The sequence below is a fragment of the Castor canadensis genome, chromosome 18, assembly GCF_047511655.1.
Source record: "Castor canadensis chromosome 18, mCasCan1.hap1v2, whole genome shotgun sequence".
NCBI classification, from domain to species: Eukaryota; Metazoa; Chordata; class Mammalia; order Rodentia; family Castoridae; genus Castor; species Castor canadensis.
In genome coordinates, this window is record NC_133403.1 from 12,395,563 (window position 1) to 12,416,605 (window position 21,043).

The 21,043-nt window shown below is 52.6% G+C and overlaps 3 protein-coding genes, 1 non-coding gene and 1 pseudogene across 8 annotated transcripts in view; 2 read left to right on the forward strand and 3 right to left on the reverse strand.

Annotated features, from left to right (window-relative positions):
• Nucleotides 1–1,766: 1,766 nt before the first annotated feature.
• On the reverse strand, nt 1,767–13,010 carry Ranbp1 (RAN binding protein 1). 2 transcript variants are annotated; one of them, XM_074060861.1, is made up of 6 exons: nt 12,832–13,010; nt 11,407–11,543; nt 7,581–7,738; nt 5,763–5,891; nt 4,892–4,957; nt 1,767–4,320 (listed from the first exon to the last, which is right to left on the reverse strand). In XM_074060861.1, exons 1-6 carry the CDS (start codon nt 12,844–12,846, stop codon nt 4,205–4,207), a joined length of 621 nt encoding a protein of 206 aa, XP_073916962.1. In that variant the 5' UTR covers nt 12,847–13,010; the 3' UTR covers nt 1,767–4,204. The 2 variants fall into 2 exon arrangements, with proteins under 2 accessions (XP_073916962.1, XP_020016250.2); XM_020160661.2 differs by having other exon boundaries at nt 3,325–4,317; nt 12,832–12,991.
• Nucleotides 3,374–3,546, forward strand: LOC141419050 (U2 spliceosomal RNA; annotated as a pseudogene).
• On the reverse strand, nt 4,733–4,858 carry LOC141419126 (small nucleolar RNA SNORA77). Its single transcript, XR_012443786.1, has one exon. It is a non-coding gene; the product is annotated as a small nucleolar RNA SNORA77 (small nucleolar RNA).
• Nucleotides 13,011–13,194: 184 nt separating the features above from the next.
• On the forward strand, nt 13,195–18,220 carry Trmt2a (tRNA methyltransferase 2 homolog A). 3 transcript variants are annotated; one of them, XM_020160659.2, is made up of 12 exons: nt 13,195–13,583; nt 13,768–14,318; nt 14,497–14,605; nt 14,960–15,141; nt 15,303–15,417; nt 15,506–15,621; nt 15,697–15,808; nt 16,598–16,720; nt 16,921–16,996; nt 17,273–17,389; nt 17,505–17,601; nt 17,726–18,220. In XM_020160659.2, exons 2-12 carry the CDS (start codon nt 13,780–13,782, stop codon nt 17,955–17,957), a joined length of 1,818 nt encoding a protein of 605 aa, XP_020016248.1. In that variant the 5' UTR covers nt 13,195–13,583; nt 13,768–13,779; the 3' UTR covers nt 17,958–18,220. The 3 variants fall into 3 exon arrangements, with proteins under 3 accessions (XP_020016248.1, XP_073916961.1, XP_020016247.1); XM_074060860.1 differs by having other exon boundaries at nt 13,195–13,558; XM_020160658.2 differs by having other exon boundaries at nt 13,196–13,578.
• Dgcr8 (DGCR8 microprocessor complex subunit) overlaps nt 18,214–21,043 on the reverse strand; it is a 30,303-nt gene continuing 27,473 nt past the window's right edge. Inside the window, exons 14-15 of one of the 2 annotated variants that reach the window (XM_020160657.2) lie at nt 20,599–20,683; nt 18,214–20,518 (exon numbers count right to left, since the gene is read on the reverse strand). In XM_020160657.2, coding sequence (XP_020016246.1) covers nt 20,600–20,683 — 84 coding nt within the window. In that variant the 3' untranslated portion in view covers nt 18,214–20,518; nt 20,599. Of the gene's footprint in view, nt 20,684–21,043 lie in introns of both variants that reach the window. The other variant, XM_074060859.1, reaches the window with a different exon arrangement.

Here is a 21,043-nt window from a genome sequence, read left to right on the forward strand (position 1 = left end):
CGCTTAAGGTGGACCAGCGTCAGAGAATTCCCAAAATGTGGGCAGGCTGCTGGGGCACCTACGCTAGCCTCCCGTGGCAGAGGAGCCGCAGCCGCAGCGCGTGCGTGAGTAGGGATGTGGGTCAAGCTCCACTGCCTCCCTAGCAACACCTCTGGCCACTTTTAACACCCTGGCATCTTCCACTCTGAAATCCAGACCCATTGGAGCCCTCTCCAGATCGGTATGCACGAAGGTCCTCACCTTCCCCTGCATCTGCTTCTGCAGCCAGAATCCAGGGCCCGGCAGCCACCTCCTCCCTGCCACACCACCACAAGCCTGGGGTTTCTTGTCCTGGAGGTCCATCTTTGCCTTATGGAACACCCAACCAGTACCTGATGGCGAGCTGTGGGCTATTTGGAGAGAAACCCAGGACTGGGGCCCTTCATGCAGCTAGCTAAACCAACAGCAGAAAGTGATGGCCTTTCTCTGCAGGTCACCCCATCCCAGAAGGCTCAGTCAGCCCTCAAGACTGGGAACAGACTTCTGCTAAACAGCACTCCACCCATGGCTTGGCCCTTGCTCCTGTTGTACAGTTCAGACTCAGACTCCCCCACCTCAAATCAGGAGGGACCCTTTCACTGGACCTCCCTCCTCAGAGCACACACAGACACCCTCAGGGTCAGGGTCTAACTCCACACCTATCCTGTGTAAGGTGCCAAGAATCACCTTCCTCCACTAGCCAGAGAGCCATGGAGAAAAATGTACAACACTGGTCATGGGAAGAAACTGCCTGTCTTCCTGGTGAGATCCTTGTTATCAATGCAGATACCTGGGTAGAGGTCCTGCAGGAAGCAGACCCAGTTTAAGACAGAACCCAGTGAGATCATGGCACCTGTCTCCCTGAGCAGGGCCAAACAAGGCAGCAGGGGACCTGGGGGTACTGAGGCCAAGGCAGGTCCCACTCGCCAGTTGTTAAGCCCACAGCCCAAGGATAGAGAAAAAGAAAACGAAGAAAGCTAGAGCTTCCTCCACCAGCCCAGTGGACAGACCTGGGGCATCCCACTATTAAATAGATAACTCTCCAGAAACAATTCAAGCTTTATTTATTGATGGTGCTGGGGTTTGAACTCAGGACCTGCTTGCTAGGCAGGCCCTCTACCACTTGAACCACCTACCAACCCTCAAGTTTTAAACTGCAAACCATCCTTCTCCTTACTGCGTAGGATGTGGATCATGCCTTCGCCTGGCGAATCCACTACTGGCTCCCTTGACACTCGGTAGCGCCTGAGTTATCAGATCAAGTGTTACCTCATTGCAGTGCTTGTGTACTAGTAACCTTTATTTTACTTAATAGTGACCCCAAAATACAAGAGTAGTAATGCTGGCAACTTGGATACAAGAAAAAAAGCTTTAAAAAGCGCTTCCTGCTGGATGCCAGTGACTCACATCTAGCTACTCAGGAAGCAGTGATCAGGAGGACTGAGGTTCGAAGCCAGCCGGGGCAGAGTTTGAACCCTCATCTCTCCCACACAGGCTGAAGGATTGGCTCAAGAGGTAGAGTACCTGCCTAGCAAATGTGTAAACCAAGTTCAAACCCCAGTACCACCAAAATAAAAGTGCTTTAAGTGAAAAGATTATTCTACTTAACTAGGAAGGAAAAAAACAATCTTTACGAGGTTGCCAAGATCTACAATACAAGCAAGTATTTTATGAGTTGGAAGAAAGTGGTAGAGAGCCTGCCTACCAAGCACAAGGCCCTGAGTTCAAACCTAAGTACCACTCCCCCCCACTTCCTCCACAAAATACATTTAGACGTTTCAGAAACACACTTTAAAAAAGGTATTTTACATTTAATTTTATTACAGTATATTCTTATAATTGTTCTATTTTAATCTCACTGTGTTCAACTTATAAACTTTACCCGTGATGTATAGAACATAGAATTTATAGGGGTTGGTATGCTGCAAGTTTCCCAGCATGCACTGAGGCAACATGTCCAAGAGACAACTATTTATCAATGCATTTCACACACACTCCTCAACACCTGTTAGGACTTCCTTATGGCTTACCATTGCCTCTGCCGAAGGGAGCCCACCTGGAAACATGCCAGACTGGGTAGTTTGCACAAGCCCCTGCTGATGTCCTTACTTAGCCTACACGGTGGTCACTAAGGCAGATGCTTGGGACCCCCTACTCATCTCTCACCAGCACTTCCTACAGTATTAGCAAGCCACTTAGTGCACCCCACAATACAACCTAGTAGAGGATGGCAGTGCCCCCCAGCCATTCTGAGCCCCTCTGCCGCCAGAAACTCCTTGGAGATACTTCTCCCACTCCAAGATGAAAGTCAGCCTGGAGTTTCTTTTGAACTTAAGGCAAAGACAGTGTCAATTCTGAAGCACTGGGACCCCACCCCATATGTGAGGCTCCTCTTCCTGGAGAGGAAAGCGCTACCAACCTGCTGGAGGCAACAATTGAGACCCCAGGCAGAGAGGACACAACAGAGGCAGCCACTGTAGTCGTCAGTTGAGCTTTTAACTTACTAGCAGTTATCTCTGTAAATATACTCCCCAGAGGGACTAAGAACTGGGGCACACTGTGAGGTAAGAGGACAGGGCCAGCTACACTGTAAAGCACCTCTGGTAGGTAACGGCAGCTTCCCACAGTGGATGGGATCCAGGTCCTGTTGTTGCCACTGTGGAGTCAGGTCCTACCTGGCTCCTGCTCCATAGAGGGCAAGGCTGGCAGAGCTCCTCAGCCATCTCTCTCTACTCCACACTTTGACAGGAATCACATGCTTTTAAAAAACCTCCTGCATGTAAAAAACCTCTCTCCTTAAATGTCTATAGAGACCACCTATTCTACAAGACCAACCTCTAAGTGATATCCTTAAAAACTTTCATTGGGAGACAAGTTCTTGCTGCAGTTGGGATTGGCTGCACTGACTCTTCCTGCTTCTACCTCCCGGGTGCTGGGATTACAGACATATACTACCATGCCCACCCAGTGAACATCTGTTAACAGATGTCCCACAATTTCCAACAGTGCTGAGTTTAGACTTCAAGTCCAGAAAGGCTAATCCCTAAGACTTTTCTCTGAGTATGTGATGGGTTATCTGACAGGGTTTCCCTCGGATAGCTGTAGGGGCCTTGCTCCATGTAGTACTGCACCAAACCAAACGTACACCTCCTCACCAGCCTTTCCCTCTGCTAACAAGGGCCAAGCAAAACTAGCTTGGTCACAGCCTGGGGACCCACTCAGTTGGCTACCACCTCTTTCCATCAAAGCCAAGGTACTCTAGTGGTCTTCCTGTCTCCCCCGCCCCCCCCCCTCCCACACACAGTAGAACTACCCCTGACCACAGCACAAAGTAGTGGTTATTCAGGCCTCAAGAATTGCTTCTTGGACCTTTGGCTAAGATCAAGTTTATCTGTTCTTATCAGTTTAATACTTGATACGTCCCCAATATATCAAATGGATTTTTGGAGCAAGGAAGCAGAATAGGAGTTTGCTCTGTCCATGCCACCCATTGGCCTGGCTTTGCAGTCCAGGAATGGTCCACATCCCTTCCTTAAAAAGAGGAAGCAGAGCACGCCTTGGCCCTGAGCACCAACACCGGCCCCACCAGGAACCTCAATTGCAAGCCCATGCTGCCTGGCCCACCAAGCAGCCCCCAGCACCAACTCAGACACACATGATGCAGTGGCACAAGTCCCTCAAGATCCACAGCAAAACATACATCCCTGGCAATGCAAGAGCGAATCTCCTGAGAACCCAGGCAAGGGTGACATGGAGACCTGCTGTCACCACGGCACACACCTCAACATGTGCACTCCAGGCGTGCAGGGGCCCAGGGAAGCTGACAGCACCGCCCACACACACGCAGTCCTGCCACCTGGTCCAGGTTTCAAAGGCGTTTTTTATTCACTATTTTGATGACTATAAATAAGTGTTTCCACTATGGAAAAGAAAGTTAGCACAGTACATTTTCATGACTGGGGAATGGATTTTCTGAAGTCATCTTCAGTAGGGTAAAAACTTAGGAAAAACAAAAATAAACAAAAAAAAAACAACCTGAATGTTGGAATTCAGTTCTTTTTATATAAAGTCCCTTGTAAAAACAAAACAGAATAAAAACAAACCAAAAAGGAAGGGCAGGGCAAAATCAAAAAAAAAAAAAAAAAAAAAAGTAAAGAAAAGAAAGAAAGGAAAAGGAGAGGACGACTCATTGCTTCTCCTCTGATTTCTCTTCTGCTTCTGCCTCATCTCCAGTCTCCTTTACAGAAAGAGCTTCCAGCTTTTCAGCCACTTTTTCAGCATTATCATTTTTGCCTGGTCCTGCTAAAACAAAAGTGATCACAGCAAGAAAATAGACAAGTCCAGCTTGTAAGACTGCACTATCCTTGCCTGGCACACACTGAAAGGTTCACCTGGTCCCCAAGCGCCTCCCACTGCTCGCCCCAGCTGAGCCCAAGAGACCCCAGCAAATGATGCTGGTCGCTCTCACTGAGCTGTTCTGTGACACCTAGCCACCTGGTAATGCAGGTAATGTCTCACTGAGCTGTTCTGTGACACCTAGCCACCTGGTAATGCAGGTAATGTCAGACCCGAAGGAGCAAGAGACCAAAGTCCTCCAGGAGAAAACGAGCACAATCTCAAAGCTCCTTTAGCCTCCCTGGTGGGTTCTGGACAGTTTACAACTTGACTCCCCACACCTGGACCCAAATGATGTGAGGCCACTGACTGAGCATGAGCCTGTGTTCCCAGGCAGCTGCATCACTCCTGACAAGTCAAGGGGACCACAGCACCTTGGAATGTTTCTCTGGCAGACAGAAAAAGCACCCGCCTGGTGCTGCAGCCAGGTGCAGAGTGAGTCTGCGAGGAAGCCCTCCACCCAGGGGGACCATGTCACCTTTCTTTTCTCTCTCTTCAATCTCTTTCCTGCACTCTTCAAACTTTGTTTTGAACTTCTGTGCATCTGTGAAAAGAAGAGAGGACTTCCTAAGAGCCCTGGACATGGAGTGGACAGCTTCTACAAGGTCTGAAAAGTCCAATTCACAGAGGCCCCTTCCCACACAATTTCTGACCTAAGGATGGACTGGCCCTTCCTTTGTAACAATCCACGGGACAAAGGAGTAGGGAGGTCTCCTCCCCACAGGCTCCATTCTCCACTTGTCTGGAAGGGCTGCTGGATGGCCCCACTCCCGGACCAAGGGGAAGGTTCACTCGACCCCAGACTGTAGGCCACTGGGGCACTGGCCATAGCACCAAGTGACACCTCCAGAATCCGCTAGGCACAGCTTTTGACAATCATATTAGAAAGATGCCCAAGTAGAGGAGAGGGTCAGCCTGGGCCGGTGGAGCTTTGCAGTCTCTACAGGTTGCTGATGTCCAGGTGACCATAAAGTGACATCATCACCCTTGACCTCAAGGAACCAGAAACCCCAACAGGAGAAGCAGCAGAGGGAGGAAACCCGAGGGTGTGACTCAGGTTCCACGCACCTGATAGGAACCAGAAGCAGCAAACTAAGTGTCAGGTCTAGGACTGCTCAGTAGACACTTGTGCAGCAGCTACTGGGCACACTGGGCACACACACCTTGGAGTTTAAGAGGAAACATTGCATAGTCCCCAGGCAGCAGGCCAGAACAGTCCCCAGTAAACACTTTCCAGTCACTGTCAATTTTCCCCTAAAGCAACAGCACTTGTTTGCAATTAAACTGCTGCACTGTGAAGCTGGTGACCCACAGTTAGGTCAGTCCCCAGGATCCCCAGTTCTGCTTACTCTCAGCATTTAGGAATCGAATGGCGAGTAGCTCCGGCTTGGGGCACTCATCAGCAAAGTCAGCATGGGTGTTCCAGACCCAGGCACGGTCACTGCCAGCATTCGGCTTCAGTTCCATCATTGGTGTGACTAGGGGGAAGACAAGCATGTGAGGTCAGTGAAGACACCAGAGGCCATCCCACCAACCCTTTAGCTACAGAGTGCCCTGCTCACTGACCCCAAGTACCCACTTCAGACAACAAGAAGACAGTTTGGGGTCTGAGAACCAGGCCTAGACAAAGACCCACAGTGTCTGGATTGTATCCAAACCTCTTTGAATTTGAAAAGGCCCCATATTCACTTAAAACCTGGATTGTACTGCTCTCTAAACCATGATCTTAAAACCACTCAGTACATAGACCCCTACATCCAGAAGAGCAGACAGAGGCAAAGCAGGTTCTAGCTCCAATCCCACGCCACCCCTTGATCTAGCCCCAGCTGAATAGTCCTAGAGCCCCGAGTGAGATGTCAGGTCACCAGGTGAAAGAGGGAGTGGAGCAGCCTCTCCTAGGCACCCAACACAGGGTTATGTCCACACTCAACCATACTAGTAGGAACCTGGTTCATGGAGGGCAGTACAGGGGAGGAAACCTGGAAGCAAGGCTATCACCCAGAAGGGCACGTGGTCAGGCCAGTGCAACCACTCTTAACCTTCTGCAGTCCGGGGAGACAAGAGGAGGATAAGGACACAAGCTGTGGGTGCTGAGAATCCTGTAATAGGAGTTTCTACATCGTGGAAGACAGAACCAGAACCATGGCCCAGAACAAACAGGCTTATCCCAAATCCTGTTAAGTCCCAGCACAGACCTGAGAGGATTTCAGGGCAGACAGTTACCCCTAAGGAGAGCCTGCTTGCCTGGAGGTGGACCTGAGCTACCACTCACCAGAATGGCTCCCGAAGGCCAGGAGCATCCCTATGGCCTATGTCCAGTCAGTCACCCCATGTCCCTGGCAGAAGCCCCCAAGGACTCTAGGTGTACCTATGAACAGTTCTGGCCATTCAGGAACTAGGAGCACAGGGATCTCATCCACTACAATCCAACACTGGTTCTTGAGCCTCTCGCACTATCCACATCTTCACTTCCTCTATTCCCCGCTTACATGCCTGGCCTCCACCCATACCCACCAAGGGCTTAGGATGAAGACGAGAACTGCTGGCCACACTGAGCTCTGCCTCATTGCAGACTCTCACAGAAACCACTCAGAGCCTGACTAGGCTCTGAGAGAAGACCCCACAAAAGTGCTCAAACTGGGCTCAAGGATTAGGCTAAGAACCAGGCCAGAGCCAGCTGTGGCATAGAGAATGACCTGAGGACTTTCTCATGCCCCCATACCAGTTTCTCAGTCCTGTTCCCCAATTCTGTCCTCTCCAGGGAACATCCTGGCAGGGGTAGAACACAACACAAAGTGGAAAGTTGCTGCCCAGACACCAGGCACATACCCTCCCCACTGCCCGGACATCTCATACACACACGTCCAGACCCCACACACACTATACACCAGTCCAAGACACCACAAAGACACACACTGCTTACATCCACCCTGTCCTTAAGCACTCACTCCATATCCCAAAGCCTAGCCTGGGGCTCTGCATCTACCCCACGGGGGCCTGTCTGACTGGACCGCACACACGGTGTTCAGGCCGCTCACAGTTCACAGGTGTTTGAAAGACGCACTTATTTTACACTCATCACAAATGCACACTCCAGGAAATAACATGTTCCTATGCCCCTGAGAGTCTGGGGGCTGAGTGCAGAAGCAACCCTAAGAGGCACCTACTGTAGTGGTTGGCACATATCTTCAGGGTCTTGTCCCTCCTCATAAGGAGGCGGATGGTCCCTTTCTCCTTGTGCTTCAGGAGCTTGACATCGCCAGTGCCTCGCTCCTTCCATTCTGGGAGGTCATTCTCCGAAGCAAATCGGAAGAGCTTGGCCCGCCTATGAGAAAAATCATCAGGTGAGACCCCAGGCGTGCAGAAGGGAACCCCACCCCACCCAACACTTGCTGCAAGAGTTCGCTGTGAACCAAACACATGGCACAGCTCTGCACTGGAAGCTGCGTGTCTCTACAGATACCCTTTACCTTTCCCTGCTCCTCCAAGAACTACTTAGGCCAAAGAGGACACAGAAGGGCACAAGGGCCAACAAACTCCAGGTCATTTTTTCTTCACAACCAGAAAGGAAAGACATCTGCAGCTGTCTATTTCCCACAACAGAAGCACGGGCTCTCCAATAAAGGGCTCACTGCTCCAAGCAGATAAAGAAGCCCCGATGGGCTGGGCGTACCCGCTGTGCGGGAGTGCTCACGGCAGTGCGGAGCCGCGGAGGCCTCGTGCTCACGGCAGTGCAGAGCCACGGAGCCTGGGCCTTTCCTCAACAGTGAAATAGATGCCCCTGTGCTCCCTAGTCCCCAAGGCAGACAGGACCGTGCCTCTGCTCACACAGCCAGGCCTGGGCCAAGCCTTCCTGTCCAGGAGCGGCACTTCACACCCACCAGGGGCCCAGGCACCAGCAGTGAACACTCGGACAGGTCAGTGTCCTCCTTCTGCATCGAGCCATGTCTGTGCCTCCCACTGAAGACTCTGCTCTCCCCTAAGCTCAGTTCTATCAGGGAGAAGGCCCTGTCCTCAAGGTTCCCTAACAGGAAGCCCTAAGGCCACATGTGAAGACCCAACTAACATGCCTCCATGCCACATCAAGTCACACGTCGCCCAGGGACACCTGGGCTGCAGCACTCCCTAGGGAGAACAGAAACCTGGCAATACAGGGTCTTCAGGGAAACACCCACCACCCTCTGGGACCAAAGGGGCACCTGCAGACCTCCACGCCTAGGCCTCCCTCCCCAGCCTTCTTCCATGGAAGGAGAAGTAAGTGTCAGGGGTTCTCTCTTTCCCTCTGCCACCTCAGAGCAACCAAACCGGAACCTGCCTTCTTGGACCTACTTGAAAGGGATGGTTTCTCACAAACTTAGGAGCAGCAACCTCACCTTCACTAAGGTGTAACTGAATCTGCAGAGCTGACACTGCAAGACACAAACCTTGTGCCTAGTACTGCTTCAAAACCACACCTGCCGCTGCAGCTCCTCACTGAAGGCATCAGGTAGCATGAACACAATACTTTTAAAAAAGTAACCCTAATAACTAAGCCACCACCTGTTTTCACTTGGAATTCCACTTTTTTTTTTTTTGTTGGGACCAAGGTTTGAACTCGGGGCTTTCACTTGTAAAGCACAGACTCTACACCTTCAGTCAATTCTGATCTTGTTATTTTGGAGACAGGCTCTTGAGAACTACTTGCCCAGGCTGGCCTTAAACCCCAATCTTCCCAATCTAAGCCTCCCAAGTAGCTAGGATTATAGGTGTGAGACACTGGCACCCAGCTCTACTTATATTCTGTGCATGAAAAACAGAGTCAGGGCTTCGAGTGGGGCTCAGTGGTAGAGTGCACCTGCCTAGCAAGTGCATTAGGTCCTCAGTTCAAGCCCTAATGCCATAAAAAAAGGAGGAAAAAAAAAAGAGAGACTCATAAACTTCAGACTGCCAAAGTTGTCTGGAATGGTTTTAATGTGTCCTTTCTTGAAGCACATGTAGAAACTTAATTCTCAAATTCATGCTAGTGTTACTTGGAGGTGGGGCCTTAGAGAGGCAAACAGGATTAGATGAAGTCACAAGAGTGGAGCCTCAGGATGACACTAGTGGCTTTATAAGAGAAAGAACTACTACCAGGAATGGTGGCTCATGCTGGTAATCCCAACTGCTCAGGAGGCAAAGATCAAAAGGTTTGAGACCAGCCTGGGCCAAAAGTTAGCAAGACCCCAAGCTGAGTGTGGTGGTACATGCCTGTGATCCCATGATCCCAGTTGCCAGAAGGCCATAGAAAGGAGGACTGCAATTTGAGGCCAGTCCAGGTAACAACACAAGAGCCTACCTGAAAAAATAGCTAAAGCAAAAAAGAGCTGGGGGTGTGGCTGAAGTGGTAGAGTGCCTGCCTAGAAAGTGCAACACCGTGTTCAAGCCCCAGTACCACCAAAGGGGGGCGGGGAGAGAGGGGGAGAGAGAGAGAGGGGAAGAGAGAGACAGAGAGACAGAGAGAGGAGGGAGGGAGGGAGAGATTGATTCTGGCACCATGCTCTTGGACTTCCAGCCCTAAACCCATGAGCAAAGTAAACCTGGTTGTCTTGTCTTTTCTGTCCTTTGTTTTGGCGGTGGGGGGGTGGGGGATGCTGAGGGTTCAACTCAGGCTCTATACCAGGCTCTACTATAAGCCAAGTCCCAGGTTCTTCTGCTTTTACTGTGCTTTTCAGGTGGGTTTGCCACGTTTGCCTCAGCTTAGACCTCCCATCTCTGCCTTCCCAGCAGCTGGGATTACAGATATGAACCACCATACCTGGCCTGTTTTGCCAGGTGCTGGTGGCTCATGCCTGCAATCTTAGCTACTCAGAAGGCAGAGATCAGGAGGATCACAGTTCGAAGCCAGTCCCATGCAAATAGTTCTAGAGATCCTATCTCGAAAAACCCTTTACAAAAAATTGGGCTGGTGAAGTGGCTCAAGGTGAAGGCCCTGAGTTCAATCCCCAGCATCATAAAACAAAAAAAAGCAAACAAACAAAAAAAGAAGTAGGGTCTTGCTAACTTCTCCCTAGACCAACACTAGATTGCAAGTCTCCTGTCTCTGCCTCCCTAGTAGCTGGAATTACAGGTATGAACCACTACACAGGGCTCATAAACTTCTCTATATGATTCAGTCTGTGGCATCCAGTTAGAGCAACAGAACACAGGCTAAGACAAAGTTTATGCTGCAAAAATGTTAAGACTACCTACTCAACCAAGGCAACTGTGGATTTTTTAGACAGGTGACAAAGAAGGCCAACAGGGGAGTTGTGCCCAGGGGGACAGAACAATGACAGGACACCCTCCACATGACTGCCACAGGGCAGCAGGGGCATCAGACAAAACTTGTCAAATGGACAGATTTGAGATTAGACCCCCACCCAACTCCAGGCTTCTTCGGATAGCCTTGGTCACTCATAGAAACCAAGTGCTACCAATCAGGGTTCTTTTTGTTCAAAACAGAAATCATAAAGAGGCTAAGGCCATCCAAATGAGGTTTCATTGGGGCTTATGCTCCAGCATAAGGGAGACAGCAACAGGACAGTTCCTGGCCTGGCTGGCTCCTTGAGAAAGAAGAGGAACTCTTAGTCCAAAGTGCTATGTCCATCCCAGCTGTGGTCAGAGCAGAGCATCCTGTGATACAAACTTTGAAGAAAGCCAAGTACTATAAATATAGTCACCCTGCTAGGCACTGGTGGCTAACGCCTGTAATCCTAGCAACTCAGGAGGCAGAGTTCAGGAGGATGGTAGTCAAAGCCAGCCCAGGCAAATGGTCCCCGAGACCCTATCTTGAAACAAACCCATCATCCAAAAAAAAAAAAAAAAGGGCTGGTGGAGTGGCTCAAGCTGGAGGCCCTGAGTTTAAACCCCAGTACTACAAAAAAGTAAATAAAATTAAAAACAAACAAATAAATACAGCCACCACAGGATACATAGGATGCAAAAATTTGCTTCTTGTCAGGCTTTTTATTTTGTCACCAACACTGTCCTACTTACATTTTAAAAAGTTCCTCTTCATCTTCCTCCAGTGTTTTAATTTCTTGCTCAGGAAGAGAAACTATTGGCTCAAACTGGGGGTCGTGGTTGGACTCATCTGCATTCTCAGTGGAAGTGTCATGGTCCTCATGACTGTCCTGTTCAGGGAGGGGCAGAGAGGTGATGCTGCTGGCCCACAATCAGATCTGGCCAGTACATGCAGTGGGCATCCCCAATACTGAATGGCATCCAGAATACAAGGGCAGACCTCAGCCCACATCAGAAATTAAGCCCAAGGCCTTTCACATCACCAAATATTTGCATTTACATCAAGCTCCACCAAATCACCGCATAAGCCTGCAAGATAATGGATTTCAGCACCCTGCCCCCGGGTTCACAACCATCAATCAGAACCCAGTACACAGATTGACTGGGGTGCCTAGCAAAATGGCTTGGGAGAAACTCTCTCATCTCTTTGAGCCTCAGTTTTCTCATCTGTAAAACGAAGATAATGATACCTGCCATGTGAAGAACAAAGGAGGCAATGACGCACTCAAGAGGAAAAAGCAACCCTAAGAGTTTTTACTAATTGGGGAATATCCAAGTTCTTGCCTACTAGGAGCGTAAATTGCAATCTGACTGCTAGAATTTACATGGAACTCACAATTCTGTCACGATTTCATCGTGGAGTTGATATGTTGCTAAGAAAAGTCATACAACTAAGTCCTGAGATTCTGATCCAATTTAGAAGATTATAGGGCACAAATGATGTTTTAGGCTTCTTACAGAACACGTGCCTTAGTGACACAGAAGTAAAAAAACCCAGATTCACTACAAAACTCAACCAGGAAAAGAAAACATAAGCCTTTCCCTGCTCTTCTTTTCGTATTAACAGCACTGCGGCTCCGCTGCGGCCAGCACCCGACCAGACACAAGCAGCCAACAAAGCCGCCTCCGCCCTGGGTCGGCGCGTCTACGACCCGCCCCCGCGCTGGAACGCGATCTTCCGCCACGGAGGATGGCGATTCCAGACATAAGAACAGAATGAATGAAGTGCTGCGTGGGCGAACGAAGGAAGGGATGCACGGTCCTGGGGGAAGCCCGCAAGTGGGCCAAACCGCAGGAAGCCAGCCGCCCGCACCAGCCCGCAGGAGAGCGGGTCCACCCTGCGTGGCGATGGTTGTTTCCCGGCCCACTCCAAGGTCACGAGGGCTCCCCGCAGCCCCCCACGGCAGAAGCCATTGCCCCAGGCCCTGCGCTTCCCAACCCCACAAGGCTCGAACCCCCAGGCCCTGCGCGCCCCGACTTCGCGGTTCGACAGGCCCAGTGCTCGCAGGCCGGCGGGGGTTGGCGGCGGAGGCGCGGGCCGCCCACGTGGCCGACGATAGCGGCCCCAGTTCCCCGGCCCAGCCCGCCCGTCCAGTCCCCGCCCGGGCCCGGCCGCACCTTGGCGGCCGCCATGGGGGCGCGGCGGCGGCGGCGGCTCGACTGGTTCGGTCGTCGCTGACTCCGCGGCCTCTAGGTGGCTAGTCGTAGCTTCTTTCCTCCGCGTCTGGCGCCGGCGCCTCCCGCCCGCCCGCTCTTCCCTCCGCCCCGCGACCCGAACCCTGACCCCTGACCCCAGCGGCGGGAAACGCGCCGTGATTCAAAACCAGCGCAGCTTTATTGGCTCAGATGGCGGACACTTTCATTGTCCGGCCCGCCCCGCGCTTCCCGCCAAAACGCTCGCAGCGCATGCCCGGACCGCCCGTCAACCCGGGGAGCGCGCTCTCCCGGCGGCCCCCGCGCGCACTTCCGTCCCCAGGCCCCGCGCGCCCCAAGCGCTGGTGAAAGCAGATGGTGGGGACCTGGCGCGGGGCTAAGACGTCATCGGAAGCCATGACCATAGAGAAGTGCGGCCGCCGAGCACGCGCTGGCGGACTAGAGACCAACGAGGCGAGCGGCTGGCGTGGGCCCCTGGTGGGCGGGCGGTGCAGCCCCTAGCTCTAGACCTGGCCCTGAGGACCAGGAGTTCGAGTCCCGCTCCTGCCGAGGGAGGAGCCAGGAGGGTGAGCGGAAACACTTGGCCTCGCGGAGTCGGACCTGCTCTCAGAGCACCTTGAGTGTGATACGCTCGTGCCGAAGAGGCCCTTGTGGAGCCCCCAATCCAGGCGGCAGACAGCCCAGACAATGAGTGAGAAGCTGGACAACGAAGTAAAGTAAAGGGAATCGCGGGGCTGAGATGGGGTGGGAGGAGGTGGATGGAGTAGGAATCCTGTGGAAAAAGATGGAATAGGGTAGGGGGAAGTGATGAGAGTGGGGTTAGGAGGAGAGGACTGGAGTGAGGCTGGGTGTGGGAGGAGGGTTCAGCCCTCAGCCTGTCCCCATGTGTCCCTTACCCAGGGCCCAGAGCCCATGGAGGACTGCGGACAGGAGAGCAGCAGTGCCATGGACAACCCTGCAAGCCCAGCACCCCAGGATGAAGAACAGGGGCCTGGAACCGCTGCAGGGCTGGGGCCCCAGCCTGGGCTCTACAACTACATCAGGAGCGACCTGTTCACATCAGAGATCTTCAAGCTGGAGCTGCAGAACGTACCTCGCCATGTCAGCTTCAGCGACATCCGCCGCTTTCTGGGCCGCTTTGGCCTGCAACCTCACAAAACCAAACTCTTCGGGCAACCACCTTGTGCCTTTGTGACATTCCGCAGTGCTGCTGAGCGGGATAAGGCTCTGCGAGTGCTGCATGGCGCTCTCTGGAAAGGCCGCTCACTCAGTGTGCGCCTTGCCCGGCCCAAGGCTGACCCCATGGCCAAGAAGAGGCAGCAGGAGGGTGAGGGTGAGCTCCCTGCAGCACGAGTTGCAGACGTGGTGACCCCGCTTTGGACAGTGCCCTATGCTGAGCAGCTGGAGCGCAAGCGGCTGGAGTGTGAGCAGGTGCTACAGAGGCTGGCCAAGTGAGTGTGGTTCTGCTCCACCTGCCCTAGGCACTGTGTGGGTGGCAACCCACCACGGGATCTGAGCCAGCAATCAGGGAGCTGGCCAGAAAGGCCTCAGGGGACACAGTGAGATATCAAGGGTGTAGGGTGGGGGACACTGGATCCAGTTCAACCATGGATGCACCTTTTCCTGCAGGGAAATCGGAAGCACCAACCGCGCCTTGCTGCCCTGGCTGCTGGAACAGAGGCACAAACACAACAAAGCCTGCTGCCCACTGGAGGGGGTCAGGCCATCACCCCAGCAGGTCAAACTGAACTGGGATGGTCACAAATCCCCATCCTGTGTTTTGTTCCTTTTTTTTTTTTTTTTGAGGTGCCCAGGGTTTTGCACATGCTGGGCAAATGCTCTCCTATTGGGCTACATCCCCACCCTATCACCTTGTTTTTTTGCTGTTCCCTGTTTATCTTTTCGTGATTGGCATTTATTCCTGATGTCTTTGATATGATCATATGACTTGCTAGTTTTCCCTTGTTTTTACCTGCCAGTTTCTTTAGGGGAATTGGGGTCTCTCCTCACTGTGGTGTTTCCTTCAGGCATAAATGCTGGGCAGCCAGGGTAAGGTCTGGCTGCTTCTTTCTGCCTCCTTCTCTCCCTGCAGACTGAGTATCGTAATAAGTGTGAGTTTCTGGTCGGAGTCGGAGTGGATGGAAAGGACAACACTGTTGGCTGCCGGCTTGGCAAGTACAAAGGTGGGACATGTACTGTGGCAGCCCCCTTTGACACTGTGCATATCCCCGAGGCCACCAAGCAGGTGGTGAAAGCCTTCCAGGAGTTCATCAGGTGAGAGCTTGGGACTGGGCTCCTGGGAAATCCTGAGGCCATCTGGGAGCAGAGGCCATGGGTCTGCCCAGGCAGCTTTGAGATGCCTGCCGTTTGTGAGGAGAAGGGAGGGAAGAGAATGGCAGACATTGGGCACTCAGGACCACTCGTTGCTCCCACAGGTCCACCCCATACTCGGCATATGACCCTGAGACATACGAGGGCCACTGGAAGCAGCTGACTGTGCGCACCAGCCGCCGTGGCCAAGCCATGGCCATCGCCTACTTCCACCCCCAGGTCTCAAGTGGTGGCCCTGCTGGGGAAGGTGCCTGGCAAAGGGTGGCCTTGGCACAGCCTGATGGGCCTTTTGTACCACTTACTCCAGAAACTGAGTCCTGAAGAGCTGGCGGATCTGAAATCCTCTCTGGTGAAGCACTTCATGGAGGGACCAGGCAAGGCTAGCGGGGTGACCTGCCTCTACTTTGTGGAAGAGGGACAGCGGTAAGGAGCCCAGGTGGGGACAGGAGGGGACCCCACAGGGGCTGGTCACATTGAGACTTGCTGTTCTGCATACAGAAAGACTCCCAGCCAGGAGGGCCTACCCCTGGAGCATGTGGCTGGAGACCGGTGCATCCAGGAGGACCTGCTTGGGCTGACCTTCCGCATCTCCCCTCATGCCTTCTTCCAGGTAGCCCTGTGTCCCTGGTGGACACAGCACCAGGGTGGATGGGGACAGAGTGGGCTAAGAAGACAACAGGAGCTAGTCTTGCAGAGATCTGGGGAGACCATCCATGTGCGGGAACCACAGAGTAAGATTTGAGACAGGAAAGGTGTCACTGATTTGACACCTATGCAAACCAGTAGGTATGCATGACAATGACCCCTTCTCGTAAGGTTGAAGAATAGATACTCATTGTCACTACAGGACCGTGCTCTGGAATGAGCAGGAGGGAGACCTTGGCCTTTGAGCCAGAGGACTTACTAAGCCTCACTCTGCTGTTATGGAAGGCTGAGATACCCTTTTAGAAGGTGTGGGGCCCTCTTGGAGATGGGCCTAGTAAGATCTACTAGAAGGCCAGAGGTGAAACTGGGAGATGGGAGTGAAGGCACTCCAGGGGCCCCAGCCTGAGTTCCCATGGGAGGTGGAAGCACCCTCTGTTGGCATGGGGAGGTGGAACCATGGGGGCTGTGGAGGCTCAGGAGAGAAGCTTCTTATGAATGGGGATAGGATAGGACAGTTCAGTTAGTACAGATTTGCTTTTTAAAGCCAGTAGTCTGGGTGAGGTCACCAGCATTTTGTGGATGGAGAAATGAGGAGGAGGAAAGAGGCTGAGCACAGATACTATGTAGGGAGTTGACCCCAGGTCTCAGCAGGGTGGAGCCAGTTCAGGGAGTATGGGGTACTGGCTTGCCTCTGTGCTCAGGGGCTGCCCCAGGAGGGAGACCTGCACCTGAATACATAGTGGCTACCCTTTAGGTAAACACACCCGCGGCCGAGGTGCTGTACACAGTCATTCAGGACTGGGCCCAGCTGGACGGGGGAAATACGGTGCTGGATGTGTGCTGTGGCACTGGCACCATTGGCCTGGCCCTGGCCCAGGTGAGACTTTCTGCCCTGGATGATACCCTCTCCCTCCCCGCCCTATGACCTCTGCTGACCTCCAGCTTGAAAGATCAGGAGCTGACTACCATCCTGTCCCAGACAGTCCTAACTCTGCTATCCACTGTACCTCAGGTTACTCCCCTCCCTGAAAAGCTCCAAGGATGGCATGCCATCCTCCATGCCTTTTTCCCTTTCAGAAGGTGAAGAGAGTAGTTGGGATTGAGCTGTGCCAGGAGGCCGTGGAGGATGCCCGAGTGAATGCCAAGACCAATGGTAAGAGCCTACAGGCTATGGGGCAGGTAAGCTAGCCAAGGGGACAGCAGTCATCTCTGCTGCGTACTTCAACCACTGCTCCTAGCATCCGCCCTCGTGGCTCCAAGGATGTCAAAGGGCCGTCAGCTTCCGGTGTGCCCCAGTCCCACAGCTGCCTGATGGGGGAGAGCAAGCTCTTTGGCTACTGGATTCCTGAGGCCCCACCGGCCCCTCCCAGGCCTGATCCCATTGGGGAGGGTTCCAGGGTCATACTGACAGCTATGGCACTATCTCCAGAGCTAAGCAATGTTGAATTCCACTGTGGGAGGGCTGAAGACCTTGTGCCGGCCCTGGTGAACAGACTGGCCTCCCAACAACTCGTGGCCATCCTGGACCCACCCCGAGCTGGCTTGCGTGAGTGACTTCCATTTGGGGAGGTGGCACAGGAAAAGAGGACAGCAATGTCTGGTGGCTCACTGGGCCATTTAGTCTTGGACCTTAGGAACCTAGCCCCTAACTGTCTTCTCAGATTCCAAGGTGATTCTGGCCGTTCGTAGAGCTGAGAACCTTAAGAGGCTCCTATATGTCTCATGCAACCCTCGAGCAGCCATGAGCAATTTTGTGGAGTGAGTGTTGGGGCAGGGTGGGGGTGGGAGGAGAGGAAACATGACCAAGGACCAGTACCCATCCCCCTCCCACAAGAGCCTCTCTGGTCCTATAGCTGACTTTGGTACTCTTCTCCCACTATAGTCTCTGCAGGGCCCCATCTAATCGGGTGAAAGGCACTCCCTTCCGACCAGTCAAGGCTGTGGCTGTGGACCTGTTTCCACAGACCCCACACTGTGAGATGCTCATCCTGTTTGAGAGGATGGGACACCCCAATGGCACAGGAGCCCTAGAGCACCAAGACTCTCCAGCCAAGCCTCCTCTGGGGCCCCCGGATGACATTCTGCTGGACACTGAGGTCTCCCTCCTGTCCTAGGATTTGGGAGCTATAAAAGCCAGCTCTTCCAGAGCAGGGCCCATTATGGGGGCAGAAGCTGGGAGTCTCACAGCTCCACTGACCCCCAGCTGCTCAGGTGTGCAGTCACAGGCACACGGCCTAGCTGCCTGTAAGATGAGTTGGCCCACTGCTATGGTCTGTGGCTTGAAGGCAGGTAGACTCCCGGGTCCTGTCCATCCCCTACCCCAAGTCCCTTCTGGAACACAGGGTGTAAGGGCTGAAATAAACAACTGCTTAATCAAGGATGTCTCTGTGATTAGAGCCAGAGCCTTGGCATACAGGGGCTCCTCCCTGCCCTCTCCTGTGAGCACAGAGATAAGGCAGTACCTCTGTCTTAGCTTGAGTTCCTGGGAACTTCTGCCGTTCACTTAGTCTAGTCCTACATGACACCCTTCCAGCCAAGCCTGAGCACAGCCAAGAATGCCAACATGGGGATGGGGACACAGACTGCTAGGACATTCTAGGGCTTGCCAAAGCAGTTCTCCAAGCCTCTCTGAAGGGTGCAGAAAGCCAGTGCAGAGACCTTGGGTTTTTTGCTTGTGAGATGACAGCCTGGAACTTGCAAATCCCCTTGGTCGGCTTCCATCGTACTGAGACTAGAGGCATGTACCACCACACCTGACAAGACTTGCTTCTTAGTGGAATGGCAGATTTTATGGAAACAGATACAGGTCTCAGGACCTAGCACTAACCAGGTATGTCAGGGCAGACAGAAGACAATGAAGGAAGGTTCTTTCTAAACCTCCATTCCATGGCCAACCTGACCCAGCCTAAGCCCCTCTATATAGTGACTGCAATGTACCACAGGACACTCCAGGAGAGTTCTGGCCAGTTGAGGATCCATAAGCCTCCAGGCTACTACTACCACCCAGCCCCTCCCTGCCATGGTCAGGGGGGAAAAAAAAAAAACAAGCCATTTGTTTTGGACAATTTGCTTTATGCGTTCAGACCATCCAGGCTCACCCTAGAGCTATAGCCCAGCACACAGAAGCGGCATTAGCACAGGCTACCCAGCCCCACAGCATGGCTGTGTACACAGGGCTCTAGTCACATGGGGCAGACAGGGAGGATATCATAGACCACAAGTGCATGGCAGCACCTACCGTGGCAGTGCCTGGGACCAGAGAGGCTCACCAGCCTCTAGGGTAACACATGTGCACAAAGCTTTGGTTCTCAATGGCGAGTCTGGCTGTGTAGGGGCAACAGTCACAGTCAGATGACTATTCACAGCTGCAGACAGAAGGCAAGACAGAAGCAAGTATAATTACAGCAACTTGATTTGGGGGTTTTCTTTTTTCAAGGTCAACACAAGCCAACCTCAGTCACAAAAGTGGGTGGCCCATAATCAGCATTCTGTCTTCCTGGCAACATATGCCATCAACTTATCTGCAGGGTACAGTGGGAGATACAACGCCAGGGAACAAGAGGATATAGCCCAGTGCTGGCTTCTGCATCTGATAGTGCCCCATGAGCACACAGGCCCCTGATCAGGTGCCAGGGATGGGCTAACATCACCACCAGGGCCCTCAACACACCTTTACTCACACACAGCCAAGGGCCACCCAGTGTAGCTATAAAGGACAGCTACCCTTGAAATCCAGGGATGCTGCTATTGCCAGCAGGCAGGGCAACTGCCAGCTCTTGATCAACAATGGACTGCACTGAAGGCCCTTAAAGTTCACTTCTAAAATGCATGATTCCAAATCTACCTTGCAATCTCACCATAAAAGTTTCTTTCCAAATTCTAAAATATCATAAAAGCTTTAAAAATTGATGAGTGGACAGATGGACTTTCAATTGTGCAAAAATCTGTAAAAAATTGTTGCCAGAGGTCAGCAAAGGCAGGGGCCTCAGTGTCCAGGGAGGCGGCTGTTAGGGCATTAAGACTTGATCAGAAAAAGTAGACTGCAGCCCAGCAGCAGGCCAGCTTGACATGTGGGAAGACTGGCCAACGTCGTCCTCACTGGCAAAGTGGCTCACGGCTGGAGGATAGACACCTTGATGTTTTGCCTGCAATCTCTGAAAAGTAGTTTTGGTACTAAAACTGTTTATTTTAAACCAAACGGTCTGAAATACTCCTAAACTTTTTCAGGGAAAACAAGGAGGCAGGTGGTAAGGGACAAGGGTGCCATGTGCACCTTCTGACCAGGTCCCTGCAGTGTCTCCAAGGGAGGAGCCCTGGGCACAGAAGCCACCTGGCATCACAGGCCAGCCACATCGCAGGACATGGCCATCTTATCTGTCATTGATATATCATTTCTTGTCAGTGCATATTATATACTAAAATTCATGAAAACCTTCATTAAAAACAGTCTGCAGCAGATACATATGAGCAGGGTCTACAGCTGTCTATAAGCTTCCACTTGTGCAGTCATTCGAAGTTGATCCTTAAATACATCCAGTCAGACCTGGCCTGGAGTAGCTTCCAGGGAGAACTGCTGCTTGATGCGTGTGCTGTGTAGCCACAGCTATCCCTGTGTACCAGAGCCTGGGTCCAGACACACTGCCGCAGGGAAGGAACTTAGGTTGGAGGCCCAACGCTGCAGAGTGAATGGTTGTAGCTGGTGATCTCCCAGACAGCACTGTTGGCGGCCCCTGTGCCCCAACCCATGCTGCCTACCTCACACATCCACAGTGCACAGGGGCTCACCACCAGGCTGGGCAGATGCCACAATTGACATTTTGGGTTTTTTCCGAGTCTCCTCCTGGAAAAACAACAAAGGTCAGGGATGCTAGAAAGGTGAATTTGTTAGCAAGAGGCTCAGGAGGGGACAGGGTGGAAGGCGAGCCCAGCAAACCAATACCAGGAGGCTTCATGAACCCCAGTGCTTGTGATGCCTGGCTAGGGTGTCCCTAGAATGCCGTGAATTTGGAAAAGGTCATGGCAATAAACTGGGATTCACACTGGCAAAACTCTCATCCCAGCCTTTACTTGCCCCAGGGCCCCAGAGCCCATCTCTCATCCAGAGGCAGGCTGGCCAATCCTGCTAACTGCAGCAGACAAGGCTCACCCCCAACTGAAGGCAGGAGCACCATGTCTCCCAGACTGAGGAGGGCCCTGACAG

Coding starts and splice junctions, on each gene's coding strand:
- Ranbp1 (XM_074060861.1), bottom strand. Junction 7,739..11,406: donor GAAGAGGAACTTTTTAAAAT/GTAAGTAGGACA, acceptor TTTTTCTCATAG/GCGGGCCAAGCTCTTCCGAT. Junction 4,958..5,762: donor TCGATTCCTAAATGCTGAGA/GTAAGCAGAACT, acceptor TTCTTTTCACAG/ATGCACAGAAGTTCAAAACA.
- Trmt2a (XM_020160658.2), top strand. CDS start 13,555: ATGAGTGAGAAGCTGGACAACGAA. Junction 13,579..13,767: donor GTGAGAAGCTGGACAACGAA/GTAAAGTAAAGG, acceptor TCCCTTACCCAG/GGCCCAGAGCCCATGGAGGA. Junction 16,997..17,272: donor AGTGAATGCCAAGACCAATG/GTAAGAGCCTAC, acceptor CACTATCTCCAG/AGCTAAGCAATGTTGAATTC.